We start from the raw sequence: 22,476 nt of genomic DNA, 5'->3' as shown, positions 1-22,476 counted from the left end.
ATGAAGAATTCATCATTACTGCTCTTACACATTCCTTAAATGAAATGGGTAATAATGACATCACTGATCCTTGTGTAAGATGCGCTTTTGGATTGAATCTGTTTACGCGACTCTTATTATAACAGGGACTCTGACTAAAGTAACGCAGATGGCATACCCAGCGTTGCCAGGTTTTCTAATTTATCTAGACACTCTAACTAACCAGGTCTTTTGCCAGATTTTACAATTTTTACCAGATTTTACAAATTTTTCCAGATTTTGTCAGATCTCATCAGATCTGTACGATTTTGGCCTCTATACGATAGGTGGTTAGACCTTTTTTTGCTCACTGAAAAAGAAGCCCGGTAATAGTTTGTCAAGGTTTACATTAATAATTACGTCCTATTGTAAAATCATACTAGAATAGTAGAATCACTGTTTACATTTAGCTAGCCTCAATGCGTTGTCTCGTGCATGGATGTTTAACAGTAAGTATACGTGATTTCTGAAATTTTACGGCAATCTGTAACTATTTAACGTTTTAGGTACGAATACTACTTAACATTGTAAAACTCGTTTTGAAAAGTCCTACTCAAATAAGTTTGTATCGATGGGTAAACTCAATAAAAAGCTATCGGTAAAACCAAAATCTAATGCAGTGAAAAATTCGGAACCGAAAATTGAATCCGGACCATTTCCTATATATCGTTCAGTACCGGTACAGTTGAATGGACCAGAGCCTAAAATTTTTAAAATCTCGCCAAAGAAAACGAAGGCTTCTAAGATCCCAGCTTCTGTTGATCCGGAATCGCTAGTAAGCAATGCTGTTGAAGAAGACAAATTGGTCAAAACTAAGAAACTACGGAAACAGGTTATTGGATGGTTAAATAAAAAGAACAAGAAACGATTCCGTAAAGATGAAGTTCTTAAAAAGATCGAGCTGACGCAGAAGGCTTTTAAAGATGACAAAGAAAGAAAAAAGCGCGAAAAAACCGTCGTAACTGGCGATATGCGTCCGTTGTTAGATGCTCTACCTGCGCTGGATTCATTGTTTAAGTTAAAAGTTGCGGACTCTATCAAGACCGGGGTTCCAAAGTACGATAAAAAGGCTGCCCCCAAAACAAAACGCCAAATTAAGGCATCTCAAATGAAGAAAAACCGAGTAGATTTTCTAAATCGTTGCAAGAAAATGAATCAAATTTTGAAATCAAAGAAATTCAAGAATAATCCTAAGAAATTGATCGCTGATCACATTCGTAATGTGAGAAAAGAGCAACTCAATGTGTTGCTGGGAAAATCTTGATACTGAAATCTTGTACTATATATATTATAATAAAAAAGTAATCATTATTAAATATTCTAGATTTATTATTTTAACTTTTAAAGTATTGCTAATTCCTTGCAAAGCATGTTATTAGACATAAGGCAAATCGCAGTATGTATGCGGAATTTCTCTTTATTTTAGGCGGATTTCCAAAATTATATTTTGTTTTCCCGTAGATCTGCAATAAGGATTTCTAAAATAGAGTGTTCTTTAAACGGATTTTTGAAACAATGTTCGTTTTGCCTCTTCACATAGAAAGGCTATGCAATCACTGTGAAAACTGATTTTTATTCGTGGCCGAATGTCATATACCATTCGATTCTGCTCGACAACACTCACTGGTCTCGGGGATAGCTGAACCGATTTCCACAAACTTAGATTCAAATGAAAGGTTTTATGATCCGATAGCCTGCTATTGCAGGCCGATCATCCCGATCCGACTTCCGGTTCTGTAGATACAGGGTGATATAAATCAAATAAACATTTATAATATTTATTTGATTTATGGTGATATGCACAAAAAAATGGAAAAATATGAGAGTTCAAATTAGTCTGCATATTATAGCTCATCTGACATGGCGAAGTAAATTGAAATTCCTTCAAAAAGGTCAGGTTTAAAGCAACCAAAAGATAAAAATTAGGTTTTTTTAAATTTAATAACATATTGTAAGGCACATTGCGTTAAGCTATAAGATGCCGAGGGCATAAAATTAGGTTTAAAGCAACGGATAAAATTAAATGATTTGACTTAAGCGGCTTGAAAAATATATGAATAGCTTTCTTGGCAGCCCATTTTAAATAATTACCTAAATTTGAAAGTTAACCCTACGCAATTGAGATAATTTCTAAGCAGCTCATGGAATACATTGCTCAGCATTTACGCAGCGAAGAAGTTCGCTCACAATGTTTTCTGAACTATCGAATCGCTGAAGGTTCCACGTGGTATCAAGCAGTGAGAAAGCTCACGCGGAACTTGTTCCGTACTTAAGAAAATGGATACCGGTGAAACTACTGATTGCTTGCTGGTTCAAAATTACATGTGGCTCAATCTCTACACTCAAACTTATAAATCCGAACCCGACCCGTTTAAAAGCAGCATTTGGGGAGACCGGGGCTAGTTGGCTGAGTTTTGCTTTCGGAATTTCTGCACTCTTTGGGGTTAGACTTTTTAATAAACGATTTGTTCCGTTATGAAGATACACCTTTTGAGCACATATGTATTTTTTTTCATACCTGAATAAAAATCAGAGAAATAGTTGTTAACAATCAAATGCGGAGAAAAAATCGGCCAACCAACCCCAGGACCGGGATTGGTTGGCCGAGTTTAAGAAAATTTGTGAAAAAAATATCAAATGCATCAACGTTTAATTGTGAAAAAAGGTAATTTTGTATTATGTAGGTACGTAAAAAACTCCTTTCCCCTGGATTTGTAACTATTTACAAGAAAATTTTGACCGTGCTTCATTTTTCGTCAGCAAATAACAGGTCTCACCACTATCGTCTAGAGGCCAAAAGCGTACCCAAGCAACCAGAAGTTCCACAATTACTTAAAAAGTCCACTTTCTTGCTGCTTAAAAGTACACACGGAACTTTTGAGAACTTGAAAGTACAGATCAAGTTCCGCGTGAACTTTCTAGCTGCTTAAGAAAACACGTGGCAATTTTTGACAGTTCGAAGTACAGAACAAGTTCCGCGTGAACTTTCTCGCTGCTTAAGAGTGCACGTGGTACTTTTAGCAACTTAAAAGTACAGAACAAGTTCCACGTGAACTTTTTCGCTGCATAGAAGCTGAACAATGTATTCTAGAAGCAGCTTAGAAGTTCGTTCCGCTGCGTCGCGCGAACTCTCAAGTGTGGATAATTACTTAAAAAATGGGCTGCTTAGAATGCTATTGATTACCTTTGAGAGCTGCTTAAGCCAAATCAGTCCCTTTTATCCGAACTTTTGGTTAGTTGGGTAAAGCTCTGGTGAGATCTGACAAAATCCGGTAAAATTTGTAAAATCTGGTAAAATTTGTAAAATCTGGTAAAATTTGTAAAATCTGGTAAAATTTGTAAAATCTGGCAAAAGATGTTGTTAGTTTCTGGCAAAATATCTTGTTTGTTAAGCATTTACCAGATAAATCTGGCAACCTGGCAACGCTGCATGCTATTGAGTACTGAAACCAGGCCTTCCGAATGCTCATGCGTGCACAAATGCGACAGCGAGAGCGCACCGAATATGTGTGTGTCGCATATATATCCTGTGAGCGTGAGCGCCGACTAAAAGAGCAAACCAAAAGCGTGTACGAGACGCGTAGCGAACACATAGAAACGGGATGTACTGCTTGAAATTTCAGAGCATCGCATTTTCTTCTGCGCGCGACTCGTGCGCTTTGGTCTCACGAGACAGCGCACGAGATTTTTTATGAGCGCAGCTTGTGTGCTATGTGAGCCACAGTAAAAGCTGCTGTTATAATTACTTTTTCGTGCCTAGAGCGGTTCGTGCGACTTGTGTCCTATCCTAAAGCTGCCCTTACACGAGACAATATTATTGTCAATACAAGGAGTATTGACAATACTTTTGATCGTGTAATGGAAACTTCATTGGATTGACGAAATTATTGTCAAAAAATCAAAACTGCTCATCAATCCGACAATACTTTCTCTCCAGAGAAGAGACTGCCAAATATGTGCAATGAACTCTTCTCTCAATGTTTCAATGTTCAGTTGCAATATTTGAAGCTTCAAACGCTTGATTTGTTCGAAAAATGCGGACTCAAATTACCAAGTCAATTGGATTGACGGTATTGACAATACTTTGGATTGACAATAATATTGTCACGTGTAAGGGCCGCTTAAAGGAAGAGATGAAGAGGATGAAAATAACGTACAAACCGCTCGTAGATCGCATGAAACGAGCGCGCCGCGCTATCTCATGCGACGAGAGCGCTTGAGCCTCGCTCTTGGCAGAATGCGATGAGACTATAAAGCGAAGCGTGCATCAGTTTCTGGTGCGGTACGTAAATGTGACAAAGAGTTCTCTTGAGAGCAGCAAAAGTACGTCGCATGCGCGTGGTTGTCTTATGAGAATGAGAATTAATTTGTCTCGGCGCAAAATAAAGAGCGCGCGTGCATAAGGCCTGACTGAAACATGTAAAATTCCGCGACTGCACAGTGGTTCAAAAGCCCAATTTGACGTTCTTAATTGATAACTCATTAAAAACGTGGCTTTCGAGGTACAGTATCTTCAGCAAAGTTACTCGCCATATTTTGGCAAATTTCATTTTTGTGATTAATCCCTCTAAAAGTGAGATAAATATATTAGTTTTGCTCAGGGCCAACATAGAGGCTAAGTAACTTCGACAAAATTATGCCGAAAATTATTTCAAACAAATTTGCTGAAGGTACTATTCCCGTTACTTGAGTGTAATTCATGATATACTGTATTTTATGAAAAGGGTGTGCTAAAACCAGTTTTTATGCGAAAACACATATATTTTCCATTTATCTGTGTTTTTCTTGTTCTACAAAGTTTTTTATCATTAAAAACTACACAACTTTCTCAAACATAGCATAGTATGTTGAAGTAGTTTAATATGTGAGTAATCTTATCTGCACCTTTCTGCGCCTTTTGATGATAGACAAGTAGAAATTTTGTTTAAAAAATCATGAAAAATGGCTCTATTTCATTAAACCGAAATGATAGCAGCATAATATGTTTGACACATATTCAAATCATTCTTGTAAAACTCATTCATTTTACGTATTGCGTTCTTATGACTTGATTTATATGTGGATTTGCGTCACCTGTAAATTTCATAATTTTTTACTGTGTGCTCTAGGCTGAAATTACAATTCGGCCAACCAACTCCGCTTAAAACTCGGTCAACCTACCCCAATGAATGTTTTCGAGAACAATCGCGATTAACAAAAATGTGAGTAAGGTTATACTGAAAACCGATATGCCATTTTGTAAAGTTTTGAACACACTTTCCAATGGTTCAACGTTCTTGGAAATCGGATGAATATTGATCCGCGTAACACGTATTACTTTACAAAAAGTGAAATTTACTCACCAGCGCCGAAAAAAAAATTAATAATTATCAAATCACAATAGTTTGGGTCCCGGCTCATTGCTCCATTCCAAGCAATGAAAAAGTCGATATTTTAGCCAAATGTGGTGCTATTGAGGGTGAAATTTACGAGAGACCTATTGCTTTTAACGAATTCTATAGCGCGTCTCGCTAAAGAACACTTGCCACAGCTTCTTGGAATAAAGATGATCTGGGTCGGTGGATGCACTCAATTATTCCTAAAATATCGACAAAGGCATGGTTCAGCGGACTGGATGTGCACAGGGACTTCATTCGTGTGATGTCCAGACTCATGTCCAATAACTACACGTTAGATGCACATATCCTTCGAATTGGACTTTCCGAGACTAATCATTGTGCTTGTGGCGAAGATTATCGCGATATTGATCACGTCGTTTGGACATGCGTGGAGTATCGTGATGTCAGATCTCAACTAATAAATTCCTTGAGTACTTGAAGTAGACTATCCAATATCCCAGCTCGCGACATATTTGCTTGTCGTGACCTTACATACATGAAACTTCTTTATCATTTCATTAAGTTTGGAGTTCCAATTTAAATTTTGTTTTATGTTAGACCACTTTCTCTTCTATGAGTTCAACCAATAGCCAGCTTTATTATATGAATAAAAGTGATGCACTGATACAAACAAACTTAAATAGTTATAAGATCATGTACAAATTAAATGTATTTTATTTAATGTAATTTATAATAGCAAATCGCTTGATAGAAACAGTGTTTAGATAAACTAATGAATACCAACATAATAATATGATATTCGAAATGTATTTGGTTTAAAGTACTATGTATTGTGGATGTCACGAAGAAGAAAAACTTATGTATATTGCCTATGAAATAAACGTATTTATGGAAAAAAAACGCCGAAAAAAGAACAAACTCCTGCACTAACGATAACACAAAACTATCTGAAATTACGTCGGTACATGAGTGACCTAATATTCCATCATCTATACTATAGATGTCGCCATTGCGCAAGAAAGGAAAGCCAATTGGCCAACCAGCCTCGGTCTCCCTTAAACAATTCTTATGGAGACTTTCTCACACCACGGCAACGCCACGGAGCATCTTGCCATTCGAAACGTTTCGATAATGGAAACATTAAACTAATTATGACAGACATTGACTGACCGTCTGGATCGTAGTTATTCAAACCGTCATTGTTTGTAATATTGTGTATTGTTTATGGTGATAACTTAAAGTCATCAATAACTTTCTAGAACAATTGATTGAATTATGAATAAATTCGCGGAATACGATCTGGGGGAATTTTATCCTGAATTTCGCATTAGTAAAATAAATTCCATAAATTTTTTTTCTGCTTCTTAAGACTTCGTACACAGGCGAAGTGATTTTAACATATTTATTGAAACTGTATCCCTACAAGACGAAATTAGAATGAAAGAAGATTTTGGCATACGAAACTGAAATTTTAACCTTTCTTACATCATTGTATTCTGTTGGCCTAACTTAAATCAGTTAGAGTTCATAATGGTTCGATTGTTTTAAGATACATTCACATTGCATCACGAGTTTATGTTCTTCATTTCGTTCCAACGAGTGTAGCGAAGCACACCGGATCCAGCTTGTATAGCTGTTAAATTTTCCAATCTTAGGTGACAAAAAATGTGAGGTGATAGATTTCGAGACCGCAGTTGGAATCAGCTCAAGATCGGGAAAAGTTTCTAACAGTTAATCGTTTAGCGAGTTCGGGTGATAGATCGATACGTGAATGGCATGGTTAGTCAAAAAAACTAAAGACGCCAGAACAATGTGTGAATCATTAATTTTTGTAAATTGAAAACTTTCATCGAATCCATTTCTAATCATATAATTGATTTCATTCAAAGTTCTTATTTTCGAAATATGTTTAATATGAGCACATCATTTTAAAATGCGTGACTACTATCGACCTACTAATGCTTCAACTATTATCATGTCGCCGTCCCTCAATTAGCATGTTCTAGCTTTACGGCCTGGAATAATTCTCAACATCGGAACTTCAAAATTTATCGAATCAGTCGGTCGTTGATGTTCTATGTAAGTGGATTAGTAGTATAAGGTTGTTGACCGCAGAAAAAAATGCTGATGTTCGGGTATTTCTTAGTTTTGGTTTTACTGATTAATAGTTCTTCATGTTCTACGTACTGGGAGGATGAACTCAGTTATACAAATTCTAGTAATCGGCAGAGCAGAGGTATGAACATTGTGGTACACTAAGGTCTCTTTTCACACGTTTTTTTTCGCACGGTTTTTTATACACGGCTTTTTTACACGGATTCCGGAATTAACACGGTTTCTCATGAGAGTTTAAAAAGAACTGTCATTTGTGATTTTTTGAGAAAAAAATAAAAAAAGGGAACAGGTTGTCTGTAAGAAAACGATTTTGAGAGTTAATTTAAAGTTTGAAATTTAACTAAAATCATTCATTCAAAATTCACCGGAGTATTGACTGTCGTTCCATAAAATGATTAATCATTCTTCAGATCTTGAACCCCTGTCGTAAATTACACGACAACGTCTCTTCCGTTCAGTTGTGGTGTATGATGTAAGCATCGTCATTGATATCATCGAGAATTTCGGAGCAATGAACAACTAGTCAAATTTACTTCAACTCTTCATCATGTCGAGCAGTACAGTATTTCATACCAATTTGAATGATATAGCTCTAGTAGTATTATGATTTACGCCGATGAAATGAGTTGCTTCAGCATGACACATAGTTAACGCTCGTATCCGTACTGTATTTTCGACTCAAATACTGTGTATTGTTTTCTACCCTCAAATCTACTGTATTTTAATTTGTACTGTATTTTTACACTGAAATGTAATGTATTTTTCACACTAAAATATAATACAGAATTTTAAATCTTCAACGCATCTAATTTCGATCTGTGGCAGTACAAGAACAGTAACAACACGTAGCAAATGTGAATGAGAATACAACAACAACACACACAAATTTTTTCATTAATAAATCTTGTTCAGAACGCGTCACAACAATCAAGCGAAACTTTGATGATTAAAAAAAAAGAAAAATGTCTCAACCAAAATGAAAATATACTCTAAAGCAAAATCATTATCAAAAACATCCGCTTTTCAAAAAATGTTATTATTACTTTCGCACATTTTCAGTTTTTGACAAATTTTAAAATACCCCAAAAAGGAAATAAAAAATAATTGAGTTTATGAACTTGCTTTGAACGATTTGTTTAGTCTTGTTAAGTCGTAGAGCTGTATTGAGTAAGTTTTACATGATATGCGAATACAACTGTGTGATGAAAACCGCGAAAAAGCTACCACAGAGACGGTACTCGAACCCGAAAATAGTTCCTATCCTCCTAAATCGTTTTGCCAATTAAGCTATCCTGCATGAGAAACATACAAAAAACGGACAAATTGAGGGCTGAAACACCTTGCGGAGGGATTGTTATTGAGAAATGACTACAAATGAACGCCGTAGGGGCCGAGCACAGCTGAACGTGCTCAGTTCTTATGTTCAGTTAGGCTGTTTGTATGTGTGTCTCACATGCAGGATAGTTTAATAGGCAAAACGATTTACCCGTATTTGGCTTGCTACGGGTTCGAGTCCCATCTTTGCGGTGGTTTTTTCGCGGTTTTCATTACATAGTTGTATTCGCATGTCATTTTTTCAATCTGTTTTCCTCGTAAGATGCTGATCAAATTTATTTGCTTTTGTTTTTTATTCACTATTTTCAGAAAAAAAGCGTACTGTAAAATGTACTGTATTTTCAAAATCGATGTACTGTATTTCCTTGATTTTTACGCCAAATGTACTGTTTTTCGCAAAAAAAAAAATACGAGCGTTACACATAGTAATACCTTTTCTAATTTGATTTATATTCATATCTATGAATCCTCCCCCATTAATTCTGTCTCTGCGTGCATAGATCTTCATCCAATACCCATGTCTTCCCACTCAGTTTAGTTGAAAAGGACTGTTAAGATCGTTAGTGTTTACTACACATCGCACCTTCGAAATTGAAAAGAATTGATTCTCAAGCTTGATTTGTAGTGAAAGTGTTTATTGGTGGTATTACTAGCACTTCTTTAGTTCAACGTTCTAATTTGAAAGTATTATCGTTTTTTTAAACTGAATGCATTATACAGAAGATTATTTTGCTTGTCGTACAACGCGTTTTCTAAGTGTTCTAATTTTAACTTATCATCCAATTTATCAGGTATCACTAGACCCTTCTCGTAACCTCTGGCTGTTTTTTAGATTTCCGTTTTTATTGTGAAACAACAGTTACATGTTCACAGTTATGTGCACCTTGTATAAATTTGGGAGTTAAAAAATAAGCTATTTTTCCCCTTCAAATTATCAAAAGGTACATTTTATCCAAAACAAAACAAACAAATAATCAATCTACGGTTTTTGGAATTATTACGTCAAATTTTCCACGCGGTTTTTATTTTGCACGGTTTCCGCAATTAACACGGTTTTCTTTTACAAGGATTTTTTCAACACGGTACGTAACCCCCGTGTAAAAAGAGACCTTAGTGTATGGTGATCATGAGCTTGATAGTGAAGTTATGTTCTAGTTTTTCCGCTATATACTCTTGGCCGTATTGCCAATGTTGCCTGCATCGGAACTAACGGGTTATCCGGAATATGTCAAATACGTGGAGAATGTGCTGATAATGGAGGCTTAGCCATTGGCCGCTGTAACTCATATACGGCTCAGGCGGTATGTTGCATTTGTAAGTAAACCATAGTCATAGTAATGTGTTTGGAGTGCCAAGCCGCGCATTTATTTGTTTATTTGAGCCTTTTACTTTTTTTTAGATATAAAAAGATGTGGTGGTTCCGCCACACAAAATGTAACATATTTCCAAAATTCAGGATACCCTTCGCCGTATAATGGTGGTGGAACGTAAATATTATTTGACTTTAATGGTTGGAATCTCCCTTAAGAATAATTTTATTACATAACTGTAGATGTTCGATCACCGTAGTACCGCCAGATAGTACAATTTGTCAACTGAGGATCGATTTTACCACGTTCTCGTTATCTCAACCGGATGCTACTGGAGCTTGTGTGGTGGATAATATACAAATAACCGGTGGTAACTCGCCTGTGCCTGTCATTTGTGGCGAGAACAGTGGTCAACATGTGTACGTTTCGATATCTGGTGGCTCAATATCAATTGTGGTGTCCATGACATCTTCTACTTCGTTTAATCGAGTGTGGAATATTCAAATTAGTATGATATCGTGTACCAGTCAGTATCAGGCTCCAACGGGATGCTTGCAATATTACATGGCATCTAGTGGAGAAGTGGCAAGTTTAAACTATGGAAGTGGAGCGAATCCAGCTCTGAACGCTTTGGGTTTGATTGGAACTCGACAATTAGCATACTCTAACTACGCTATCTGTATTCAGCCCGCTGCCGGACAATGTTCAATCACATATTCCTTGGTAGAATAATTAGAACCTATGGAAACGTTCACCTTATTTCCACATTCTTTCTAGCCAAGCACTGATCCTGATGCATTCACCATGACAGGCGACGCTACGGCGGTGGTTCCTGCATTACTTGGAACGGGAGCTGTAGGAGATCAGGGAACAGCTTGCACTACTGATTATCTAATAATACCCAATCCATCTGGCATCGCAAATGATCGCTTTTGTGGTTTGGGTTTAGATTCTTTGACAAGTAAGTATTATTTAATGGCGTTGCATTCAAGCCTTGATTGAGCATAACAAGAAACGTTGGAACTAATATTTCGTAACAAATATTCCAAAAACGTGCTCAAGCATTTAGAGGTTTAGGACTAATAAGAAAACTAATACCGTTTTCGTTTTTGAACCTACACGCGGGCGACTCTGATTCCGAGTAAAGAGAACAGGTGGTACGCGCCCTAAACAACAACTCATAAAAAAAAGAAAGAAATAAACAAACTCGCATGGATGCGTGGTGCCACCCGAGAAAATTTTCAGAGCGAAACTAAGCGATTGGAATCCGATCTAGAGCGACCTCAGGTTGCTGAAACAAACATATCAAACGTTGTTTGGGTGACTCTGGGTCAGCTTTCGGGCTGCCCTGATTAATACACGAAAACGGTATAACTTCTGTCTAACTATTTGTTTGAACTCAGTTTCACAGCCGTCACTAAATACATATTAGTTGGTTTAGTTTCTACGTAGTACATTAAGTACGATATAAATTTGTTTTGATGATAAAAATTCAAGATGTCCGCAGCATTAAAATAATGAACCAAACTATTGTACCCATGAAAAGTTGACTAAACACAAGCAACAACTCTAGATTAGTACTTGAAAAAATATAATCCAATTTATTGTTCATTTTATTCAAAATTATTTGAAAATGACATTATTTAAGTTATGTTTCTCTTTCAAATTCAGGTGGCACACAGCCTTTCATCCTGTACTACATCACAGATGCAGACGATGCTGGTGACGTTGCTAACCGTGGTTTTAGATTGGAGTATTCCCAGAACTCGTGTGCTATCTCATCTGGAAAGTAGAGGAAACAAAGAAGTAAATTAAATCCTATGGATTTTTGTTCAAGTCATTACACATTGTACAACAAGAAATAAATTATTTGTAGCCTGTTTTTTAGAAAATGTTATAGAAATAATTTTATACAAATAACAAAAGCTCGTTTTGCGCATCATACAAAGTCTTTACATTCATAGAAACATCCCAACTAACCAGAAATTCAGCAGAAGTTAGTCGAGACGGCCGTGTCTTAGCTGGGCAGAACGTGCAGATCTAAAGCAATGTCTTGGTATGACAGTCTTTTTATGAAAGTTGACCATTCTGCTTCAACAGCCCTCGCCAGTGACTTTTTGCGTAGGGGAGACCAGTCCTGGTAGACCGAATGGGCAGGTTGGCCGAGTGTCTTTCATGAAAAGACGTTACGGTGACATCTATAGTGATGTCATGTGCTACAGAAATAACAAGACATTAAACGAAAAGAAATGTAATACAACAGTTCCAGTGGAAAAGTTTAAAGTGTTTCTTAAAAACACCCGTAAAAGGAACATCCAAAATTAGGTACATAAGCAATCTTCAGTAACATTTTTTTTTAATTTTTGGGCCCCTCCCGAAACGAAATCCTGGGTACGGGCCTGGCTCCGTTCATTCAAGTTCAGCAGAAAAATGACATGTATGTCAGAGTGCGATCGGCCAGTAGTCGCTTCGCAACGCATCGAGTTCACTCTGACATACTTGTCATTTTTCTGCTGAGCTTGAGTGGACGGAGCTCTGCCGCGCGACTCCGTGCGATCTGTCAAGTTTCGCATCGCTTCGCTTCGCGCCGCTCGTCGCTTTCTCTCTGGGTTCACCCTTAGAGTCTCTGGCGTGTGCCCCTTTAAATCCAGAAATATTTCTTCCTGAGGAGTTCCTAGTAGGATTTGTCACAGACCCAATCCTGAACAAAATTCGTCGATCAGATGTAAGGCTCCCACAAGACTTAAGACTTCTCCCTAAAGCGAGTGCACGAACTGATTGGAAGAAGCGTTAAGGCCGTTAACGCTGATCGACACAATTTGTTCTATCAATTCTCCAATAAAAGCAGCATCGGAGGAGGCAGAATATGGAAGCAAACGTTAACGTAAACTGGTAACGGAAAACGAAGCAAAGAGAGCTGTAAAAAAAAGTTCACTGAAGCTACCGAAACTATGTCCTAAAACTGAAAAATAAAGAATAACGTTTTTTTATGTACCTAAATAATTCATAATAATGTAACTTTTTTCACTAATAAGCGTTCGCAAATTATCAAATTATCAAAAGTCTAACCAGAATTAGTACGAAAATTCTGAAAACAAAACTCTATCCACCAGCCCTGGTCTCCCTTATAGAAAAAATGCATGGTTAGTGCTACGATGCTACTGGCCCTATGAATTGTCGAAAATACGACTTGTTTGTAAGACAAGTACCTTATGCATTGAACCGCCATCCCGAAATGAGAACGTCTCTTTCCCAAGTAATAGTAATAGCGTTACAACATGAACAAGTAATTGTCTATTTACATGTATAATTATTATATTATTATTATTATTATGTATATTAATAATATATGTTACATATAATTATGTATTTATAATGTAAAAAACGTGATTAATCCACCTAGCAGTGAGATGATACCTTTTTTTATCAATCCGCATGTGTTTTTTGCATGAATATTCTTCGGTGTTTAAGTTTTCATCACATTATTTTAATGACCGTCGTTTTAAGCGACAATTTGAGATTGTAATCACTCATTACTCTGTAATGTCGAAACTGCAAATACAATCGAATTTAAATCTAGAAGTGTGATAATCGATTAAACATGCCATGATATGTAAGTTCCACTTTAGAGTTTACGGTAATTTAAGGTACTTCCAGAGCCGGTATTCAGGAACCAGCATAACCCAAACCGATTCGTATGGCCATATGACGAATAAATTACAGTTTTGAGTACAACTTTGAAGCTTAATTGGATAAAATTCATTAATTTTTGTATGTATGTATAAAACTAATTAATTTTGTATCTAAGTTTAATTCAATTTGAATTTTTGTTTCTGAAATTTGTTTAGGCTTTTTTGAGAAAACGATTGAGCTTTGAGAAACGATTTTATACTGGAACCGGAATTCTAAAATCGGTATGGTCGAAGTCAGATAAATTCACCTGAATAGCTGTATAGTTTACATTTGTTTCAAAATATTTGAAAATCAGTGAAGACATCTTTGAGAAATCATAGCACGAATTAAATTTTTAGGTGCCTTCTGAATCGACAACTGAATACCACTAAAACTGAAAAAAGTTAATTTTTTTTTATCGACTATCCAAATCTGCTAACCCGATAAACCTGATTAATTTATTTGGAATACACATTTTTATACTAATCACCCTGTATCCCCGAAACCGGACGTTGGATCTGACTGAAGAGCAAGATGTTTTAAAGAATCTTGAAACTTTTCATTTGCATCTTAGATGATACTTAGATTTCATTTGAATCTTAGATCGGTTCAGCCATCTACGAGAAGAATGAGTTACACAATTTTGATTTCGTTTCATATATCATCCTGTAGTTCCGGAACCAGAGGTCGGAACCAAATATAATTCAGGAACTTTGTTTGGGAGCATACGAATTTTCGTATGAATCTGAATCTGTAGAAAAGAAATTTTCAGAGAAAATTGAGTGAAATTATTTGTCACACACGCATTTGCTGATCTCGACGAACTGATTCGAATGGTATATGGATGTTATTTTCTTCCAGCATTTATTGCTGTAAGTAGTTTAAAACAATATAATTGAAAAAAAATCTGCCATCATCTGGTTTATATATGTCATATTCGAACGATTATGTTGCCAAAAACGAACCGTGCTAAAATCGGTCCGAGGCAAATTGTCATGAAAAAGGATGCTGTACACAGTCTTTTTGGTACTTAGAAACAATTGTATGTAACAGAATAAAAAATCGTGTTTTCCGTTGCTCCCAAGCATTGCTTTGTCATACAGCGCTCAAAACTCCTACTGCTGGAATAAGGGGAAAAGTCGTTTACACAAAAATTTCGATATCTCCGTTAAAAATGGACGGATTTTAACAATCTATGGCTTGTTGAATAGGTATTATCGTGCGGAATCTAAGTCTGAAAACATATTCTGTTTTCAAGGTCAATTGTGACAGATACTGTCAAAAAACTGAAAATTTTGACATAAAACTTCGAATAACTCAAAAAGTAAACATCCGATCTCAAAACCATTCAATAGCGTTTTGGGTGACGGGGAGACCTTTTATTTGCGACTAGTTTGATCAAAATCGGTCCAGCCATCTCTGAGATCTCGACCTCTTAGTTGACAACACACATACAGACACACACACATACACACACACAGACATTTGCTCAGTTCGTCGAGCTGAATCGATTGGTATATGTCATTCGGCCCTCCGGGCCTCGGAAAATTTTTCGAAAGTTTGAGCGAATTCTATACCTATTTTTTATATATATAAAAAAAGGTAAAAGGCTAGCATTTTCTCAATTGTGTACCTAAATTTACAACTGATTACTAAAGGTGTCGAAATCATCAATTGCATTACGGTTATTTCGAAAAACTTTATATTTTTTAAATCCTTGTTTAAATTTTTTTTACAGAAATAAATATATACACCAAAGAATGTGAATTTTACAGGGATCTAATCTTACATACAATGTAATTCGTAAAGATCTAATTTGTTACATGACGGAAAATTCCTTTTGAAATGACTTAGTGATAAATTTGAATGAATTTTACAGGTTCCGGATGAAATTTGCATTCGATTAGCAAGTGAGAGTATACACTCCAGCAAGTGAGAGTATACAATCTACACAACAAAAAATATGAAACTTACAGGAGACGCAAATCCACACATGACTTAGGGGCTGTCCATAAAAGACGTCACGCCGCAAGGGGCCGGGGGGGTGTTTCATAAAACGTGACCTTTTGTGACAGGGGGAAGGGGGGAGGTTTTTGGAATGTGACGTCCAATATTTTCAATGAGCGTATTTTTGAAATACCTATATATATTACTGCTTTACCCTATTTCCTGAAAAAATCTCCACAATAAACGTTTACATTCTATAGGGGGTCTTTGCTTCTGTGACAATTTGTGACAAAGGGGGGATGGGGAGTCAAAAATCATCAAAAAAAGCATGACGCCTTTTATGGACAGTCCCTTAATTCATAAGAACGTAATTCGTAAAATGGTTGAATTTTACAAGAATGATTCAAAGATGCATCAAGCATATAACGCCTTTCGATCAGACGTGTAAATTTACGTGTTTCTGCTCGTAAAAAAGTCAGAATACATTGAATATTTGTCACATCTACTGTAAAAATGAGTCAGTTTGGACGCTCGTATGGTATCGCATTAGTCTCAAAAGACCTAAATTTACACGATTTTTTCTAGGCGTGTATATGCATTATTTACCAGCTAAACAGATACGTGCTTCTGTGGCTCAATCGAATAACGGTCGTAATTTGTGATCCAATGTATCCCGGTTCAAATCGTCGCAGATGCTATCAGTTTTTTCCATTTCATTAAAATTCATGCAATTTTCAAATCACAAAATATCACATGTTCTTACACGTAAATTTGTGTGTACTCGCAAGCAAAAATTCGAATAGCACAGAAAGAAAAGATGAAACTTACACGACATGTAAACCAATAGTACTATTAAACAGACGTCAGTTGAAACGAAAATCTGATTTAAAACCATGATTGATGTAAAATTACATTGAAATGCATTTACTTTTTCATTGAACAAGGTTGTATATTTACAAATCGCTTAGTTTTGTAATGTAACTTTCCATTCAATTACCTGCTCCAAATATGTGCATGAAAATAAATGTAAATTCACAAAATATTTTTATCTGTGAGCTTATGAACCATACTGATTATAATTTGTAATTGATTCTGCAATCGCTACAAGATTTATGACAACTATAATAGGTGCTTCTTTTGGTAATTAATGTAATAGATTTTAGCTTCTATAAAACCTTTTATCCGAATTAACAACTGAACTAAAAATAAAGCAACTTGTACTAGAATAAAACCATACATATACCATCCATTTATGATCCATTTTCAGAACATATGCACAAGTTTTGACGTAACGAAACAAATTTATATAAAAATAACGATGAATCACAAAAAAATATTTTTACAAATTAGCTATAATTCTTATTTATATCTATACATTACAGATTAGTTATAATTCTTATTTTTATCTATACATTGACGATAAAAATGGAGCACATGAAGTTTTTCGTTAGGAAAAAACCTCAAACTCGTAATTAAAATGTAATAATATTCTTACTGATTGCATTCACAATCGACATGACACACACATATGCAAGGAAAATATGAAAATGAGAATTTGTTCATAGCGGAATCATTCCATTAGAATAAACGTAATGTTGATCGAAAAGCTGGTATCAGAGTTGGGTTCTTGAATTTGTAGATTTAACACAGGTTTATGCTGCCTCTTCACTTTGATTTAAGTTTTTAAGCCAGTTAAGATTTTTTTTGTTTTTTTTCTTATTTTTGTAAATTTAAAAATGTATAATTGTGTCGATAATTTTTTATTGAATTTCAAGAATCTCGATAATAAATTTCATAAAGTGTTTTATTTTTAAATATTCGTTTAAATTTCATTCCATGTAAGCAAATTAAACAGCAGAAATTGGGTCCATTTCGGGATGTTTTTATGTTTTATGGCATCCTGCTTATTTTTTATTTGTGATTTGTACATTTGTACAGTGGGAGAACATTTTTTCCACTTCCTAAGAGGTTTTGTGAACATTAAGCAAAAAATGTAAAATCTGAATGCCCTATTTGCCTATTCACATTCGGATAAGGAGAATCCATTGTATTAGCAGCAAGAACACTTTAAATAGAGATAACATATATGCTAATGGAACGTTTATAGTACTTGTATTGGATTTATCAATGATTTTCCCATTTTCGCGTCTAGACTGAAAAAGACTTCTTATCTAACTTGGAAGATAATCCAATACGCCCCCTGTTGAACATCAAATCAACTATAAATAGTGGAAGCGTTTGACACCGCAATCACAGTCGCAGTTGTACGAAGTACAGAACAGTTGCGAAATTACGAATATTTGTGCTAAGCTGGTTGTAGTCAGTAGGAAAATGTAAAATAGTTGCAAGGATGTGGCTATACATCAAAGTAGTGCTACTACTAAAACTTATTGCGTGTTCAAATGGCTATTTTGAAAATCAGTAAGTGAGATATCGTTTTTTTTCTTTGTGTCAACGGAGAATTGTAAAGTGGGTGTTATTCTAAATCAACTCGAAAACTGGAAGAAATGGGCGTAAAATCAGTGTGATTGTGCGAATCTTTAAAAAAAAAAGTGTTCTAATCGCTATTGTGATCACTCGATCGATTTCCTAGTGAAGTTTGATCATATTGACTAACTGGAACAGGATTATTTATACGGTGCTGTTATAGTGCAAACCAATAACTTTGGATAAATGAATAAAAAACGAAGTTATATATGGATATATGAGAAAAACTAAGCCATTCAAATTCAGGTTGTTCCATTCCAAAAGTGTTCTAAGATATTTGAATTCATCGACATAATCGTGCTGTATAACATCTTGTGCGCTCTAATGCTACGTTAAATTCAATTATTTCCAATAGTCTTTTATTAGTGAGTTTATTATAGATCATCAGTGACGGTATGAAAATTCCGATTAGTTGCAATTGAAATTTCCGATTGGTTGCAATTGATATTAAATGCTGTGATTCAATGTTATTTCTAATGTTGTTTGTGTTGGAATTTTGATTCCTTTACTCGGACAAAGCTATCGTCGAGAGTGTTAAGAACAAGTTATGGCTTCCCGACAAAAGAGTTATAATTAATCTTCATGGCCCTTATTACCGATATCATTTCATGGCGAAAACCAAGTGTAGTGAATGTGACCCTTTAATATAGGTATCACTTCACGGTGGAAATCATGTGAAGTGAATGTAGTTCCTTATTACGGAAGTCGCTTCAGAGAAAAAAGTAATTACTAAAAAGAGTTTGTGGTTATTACAAACACAGTGATTATTTCACTGTCCATGATACTGGTAATAGGGAAAATCAAGTGAAGTGACTTGTAAGTGAAGTGAATGTGAAAGTGAAAATGAGAACGGTAATAAGGGCCCATATGAAGCAGAGTAAATATTCCTCGTCTTTCAGTTAAATGGGACTTACTAATTGTCAATTATTTTTTTATTTTAATACAGAAAAACGACAGAACAATTCTGTTTGAAATGAATGTAAGTTTAAGTTTGAGGGTACGAAAATTTGTTTCGATTTTTTAAAACGTTTCTAATAAAGTGGCTCTCTTTAGATATTTATTAGAGTACTAAGTAATTAATAAAATGAACAAATGCATTCCATAGGTTTGTGGGGACGGACATACCATAATGGATAACTCGATGTATATCACGCCGCGTGCATGCACGAATAAAAATCCTTTTCTGGTATCATAATTAAAAACCATGAAATTGCATGAGCAAAATGATTGATATCATGAAAATTTTCATGGGGATTAGTTATTGTTCATGATATCAATAATTTTGATAATGAAGTCATGCCTCATTATTCATGTTATACATATTTCATGATTCCATGATTTTTAATCATGGTACCGGCAATGTATGTTTATCCGCGTGAGTTCGTTTTGCCCGCAGATAGGGTCGGAAATTTGTTCTTAACGGATTTACCACAATATTAGAACCGAGATAATAGAACCGTGATTACTGTTACTGAGTGAGAACTAATCACATAAATAATATTCCCGCTTCTGACGCCTCGTGGAGCTAATAATTAGGGTATATTAATAAAAAAAAGGTTTTATTCAAAAGAAAAAAGGTTCTCCAAAAAATCATGTTCACAGTAGTTTTAAACAGCTGATCGAGGCTATAATGAGCTGCACTATATGAGGATTTTTTTTAAGTAGAACACATCTTTATTTTCTATATAGGAGTGCAAATCAGAAACTCAAAGAAAAATACACGTAGAAATGTGGTCAGATTTTAAACATTTACAGATCAGTATATTTTGTATCAATTATTAATATTATTTCATCATTTGATTGGAAATATTTCTAAGCTTTGATTTGAATGTATCAAGCCACTTATTTTCAATTATATATGATTGAAATTTTAGTAGTGAGCAGTGTCCAATTTTTCTGCTAAAAATCTATGGCATACCGGATTTCCCTGCCATAGACGACGGTTTTGACGGAGTAAGCGATATATCAAAAGGAAAGCATCGCTCTGCTTGGTCAATCAATGCAAAAGCGAAGCTGTTCAAAGCACGTGAAATAGCTAACGGAAGCGAAATTATGGCTAACGTTTCAGTCCTACGCGTAGCATGCTAGAGGTAGATTGTTGCTAGACAGCAAGACAAAAAGTGCCATGAAAGTGTCAGAAAGTAAAGGCAAAGGTCGTTTGCCATTTACTGTCCGAACACGGACACGAACATATCAGAGACTCGGATAACTCGTATCGCTAAGATGCCTAAGTTCGACTCCTCTGGTAGAAGGTAAAAGTTTAGATACGAGAAGCCTTCTGCTTACTTAAATGACCCTTGTCACGTCTCACTTTTCCGCACTTTATTCTTCACGTCCTTGCTCTTCCTTGAGTACTATGGCTCTATGATTTCATATTCTTTCTCCTCTTATAATCTCTAGTTAGTTTGATATCGTTAAAAAACCGAAAAAATCAAGACAATGTTCGGTGTTGGTTCCTAATCAAGATCAATCTAAGCAGACTATCGTGCAATTGCGGATTCAAAAGTGTGACGATTGTTTGAACTGTATGATTGTAGACCATTAGAAATTTTGGTTGCCTTGTTCCACATCAATGGCTCAAACAACCTCATGGGGCTGATCCTTGTAGTTTTTTGTTAATTTCGGTTTGCTTGACTATTATTGCTATTATTTTACCTTACCGTGAAGCTGTACTCCCATATTCTGTATTTCGATCGAGTCGAATTATTTTCGAACGAATGTGAAAATTTACATTCTGTAATTCGATTAAGTGATGTTTTTGTATGGAAAACTTGAACTCGACCGAGCAACAGAATGCAAAATTTCGTATTCGATCGAAACAATCTGCTTCGAACGAAATACAGAATCGGGGTGATAATCTTAAGGTGTCTTTTAATGTATCAAAAAGCAGTGTTGGTGATTGCCGATCATTTGGCAGAAAGCGGCTCGATATTTCTCTACATTGTATACAACATTTTCAATCTGGTAGATGGTGCTACTCTCAATGCATGAACCGTCCGAGAAATTTTCTACATTTCTTCGCTCCACCTCATACTCTGAGTATTTAACGACCCTTAACGAAAATATACAGTCTGCCAATGATCGGTGCTGTGTGGATTTTAGCATGAGTGAATCGCAAGTTGACAATTATCGCAAAAAATCGAATCGATGATTCGACTTGATGATTCTCGTAAGGAGTGTATCAAAAATAAGCTATCCACAAATTTTTCTTTCAAATTATGATAAAAAACGATATTTTATTCAAACTAAAAATTGGTTCTTTTATTGTACGAGGTTAAACTTGAGCATAAAGAAAACCGGATGAAATTTAAGTCATTCCTTCACGAGTTTTCGAACTTTTGATCGAACGCTATTCATCAAGTTCCGGACAAGTGTTGCATCGCATTTTTTGGACGCTTGAGCCCAAATTTCTTGAACTCCTGCATGTTCCCAGCTGCCTAACCTGTCTTCTTGAAGACCCTCTTCACGATTGCCCAGTAACATTAGATGGGTCGAAACTGAGGGTAATTTGGTGGATTGATATTTTTCTCAACGAAATGTATACCCTTTTCCGCAAGCCAATTGAGAGTGGTTTTGGCATAGTGAGCCGACGCTAGCAGAATTTTAACCGCATAAACAAGTAAAGAATCGAAAGCTGGCAGCCAAAAGCACAGCATGCTGCGATCTGAGGATAAAAAACCATCACAAATACATGCATACAACAGAAATGTATGTGGATAGCTTATTTTCGATACACTCCTTACTTGGTGACAATATTTCAAAACATTGGTGTGGAGCATTCACAGACATTTTCATAGACACAACTTATACAAAGGTTATATACACAAAATTAGAATAAGCGCAATAGTAAAATGATTCTATCACAATTATCCACTGTATGCAGCGAATCGGATTGCAAAACGAGAATGAGCGATCGTTTATTGCTTCAGCGCGAATCCCCACAGCAGCGTGATGCTCATACGGGTCATCGAGAGAAATTCGCTCTCGCACTGGTGTCCATTCTATGTTAAATGAAGCCTGCCGGTTTTTTGTTGCTGAGATGATATGCGTCTCTCTTCGATGGCACTGATTGAATCGTGTGAAGAGTTCCTGGATACGATAAAAGCCATCCTTGTCAAAAAACGTCTTACTTCTTCGTTTATCTTCCTTCATTTGATCGACCCTCCTTGTTCGCTGTGAAGCTCTTCTTCTTATATCTGTTAGATAAGATTCAAGGACCATTTTAAGTGGATAGTCGTCCGAAATTCTCATGA

General features: G+C 35.8%; 2 protein-coding genes across 2 annotated transcripts; both read left to right on the top strand.

Moving 5' to 3' along the window:
• The first annotated feature begins 378 nt into the window (after window positions 1–378).
• LOC131436258 (uncharacterized) lies at window positions 379–1,334 on the top strand. The gene is made up of 2 exons (XM_058604880.1): window positions 379–467; window positions 525–1,334. The coding sequence occupies exon 2, from the start codon at window positions 590–592 to the stop codon at window positions 1,280–1,282; it is 693 nt and encodes a 230-aa protein (XP_058460863.1). The 5' UTR covers window positions 379–467; window positions 525–589; the 3' UTR covers window positions 1,283–1,334.
• Window positions 1,335–8,836: 7,502 nt separating this feature from the next.
• LOC131434200 (cubilin-like) lies at window positions 8,837–11,910 on the top strand. Its single transcript, XM_058600854.1, has 6 exons — window positions 8,837–8,855; window positions 9,963–10,121; window positions 10,207–10,294; window positions 10,360–10,840; window positions 10,895–11,078; window positions 11,789–11,910. The coding sequence occupies exons 1-6, from the start codon at window positions 8,837–8,839 to the stop codon at window positions 11,908–11,910; spliced, it is 1,053 nt and encodes a 350-aa protein (XP_058456837.1).
• The last annotated feature ends 10,566 nt before the right edge of the window (window positions 11,911–22,476 follow it).

Source organism: Malaya genurostris, chromosome 3 (assembly GCF_030247185.1).
Source record: "Malaya genurostris strain Urasoe2022 chromosome 3, Malgen_1.1, whole genome shotgun sequence".
Taxonomy (NCBI): Eukaryota; Metazoa; Arthropoda; class Insecta; order Diptera; family Culicidae; genus Malaya; species Malaya genurostris.
This window is presented reverse-complemented; position numbering and strand designations above follow the sequence as displayed.

Bases quoted from the DNA above. Each gene is read 5' to 3' on its own strand.
- LOC131434200 (XM_058600854.1), top strand. The intron at 10,295-10,359 runs GTAAATATTATT...ACATAACTGTAG, and splicing joins CCGTATAATGGTGGTGGAAC to ATGTTCGATCACCGTAGTAC. The intron at 10,841-10,894 runs GTAGAATAATTA...CATTCTTTCTAG, and splicing joins GTTCAATCACATATTCCTTG to CCAAGCACTGATCCTGATGC.
- LOC131436258 (XM_058604880.1), top strand. From the start codon at position 590: ATGGGTAAACTCAATAAAAAGCTATCGGTAAAACCAAAATCTAATGCA.